Genomic DNA, 1147 nt, shown 5'->3' on the forward strand with positions numbered 1-1147 from the left:
ATATATATATATATATATATATATCAGGATAGATATACAGCTATTTTCTCTTAGTTTAATGAGAAGAAAGGTTTGTACTAATATTGCTTGGACAAGTATACTATGTCTACATCTTGTTCTCTGAATAACTACTAGAAAGACAACAATATGTAATGTATTAGTTATTGTTACTATCCTACTAACCTGTTTTGAAACTGTCTTATTGCTATTTTATCTTTTTTTTTCATTAAAATGAATAAAATTTCAAAAAAATTGTCCTTCAAAACAATTCTATTTACTTATCTCCCAAAGCCTTCCTGACTGGCCTCAAATGTCTGCCTCTTCTTCTTAGGACTGAAAATATTACCTTCGAAGAATGATATGGTGGCAGACATCAAAAGAAGGTGAAAGGAAATGGCAGAAAAGTAAGAAACCTGAGTTGTTAGTTAAATTCATAAAATAAGTTTATAAGGAGCTATGGAGTTTTCTCTTTATAAAACTTGCAACTCAATGTTATCTCTGAGGATAATTTTGGTTTTCTGATATTATGGTGAACAATGTTCTGAATGTGGAGAACATGTATACAGACTTCCTGGCTGTGGAATATGGATCTCTGCCCTGTTCAACAACCTGAAATCATCATATGTATGCAATGAGCAATCTCCAAAGTCAGGAACACTTGGAAGCATCCCCATATTCATCATTAGAACTGAGATCATTAAAACTACATGAGAGATTAGCTAAATTCAGAATCTATGGAAAAGAAAATGTATACTCCAACAAAGAGTACCTTAAAAACATAAACACTTATTTCAATTTGCTGATCATCTACTTTTTGAAATAAGCTTACATTCAGTAGCACCCTTTAGTACAACTTTAGAAGAAATGATCAGGTAATAACTAAATCAACAGTCTAAGCTATAACATAAAATAGGGTAGGTAAATAAGTTTTCTATCATCCTACGTAGCTATTAAGTTTATATTTTGTTGCTAAAACAACTTTTCTAATTAATTATTTCTCGACTTTATGAAACTTATTGCTTTATGTAATTATTTTATAATAAGAAACATTCTATTCAAGCACAACTTATCGGAATTTATGGGATACGATGAAAGCAGTTCTCAGAGGGAAATTCATAGCTGTGAACTCACACATTAGGAAAACAGA

The 1147-nt window shown here is 30.6% G+C and overlaps 1 protein-coding gene across 1 annotated transcript in view; it reads left to right on the plus strand.

The window, feature by feature from the left end:
- The window catches only part of LOC101568807 (dimethylaniline monooxygenase [N-oxide-forming] 5-like), a 37526-nt gene that overhangs the window by 28947 nt on the left and 7432 nt on the right, over window positions 1-1147 (plus strand). Inside the window, 1 exon segment of the mRNA XM_012512645.1 lies at window positions 332-404. Coding sequence (XP_012368099.1) covers window positions 332-404 — 73 coding nt within the window.

This window comes from Octodon degus, unplaced genomic scaffold (assembly GCF_000260255.1).
Source record: "Octodon degus isolate 3935 unplaced genomic scaffold, OctDeg1.0 scaffold00250, whole genome shotgun sequence".
In the NCBI taxonomy this organism is placed as follows: Eukaryota; Metazoa; Chordata; class Mammalia; order Rodentia; family Octodontidae; genus Octodon; species Octodon degus.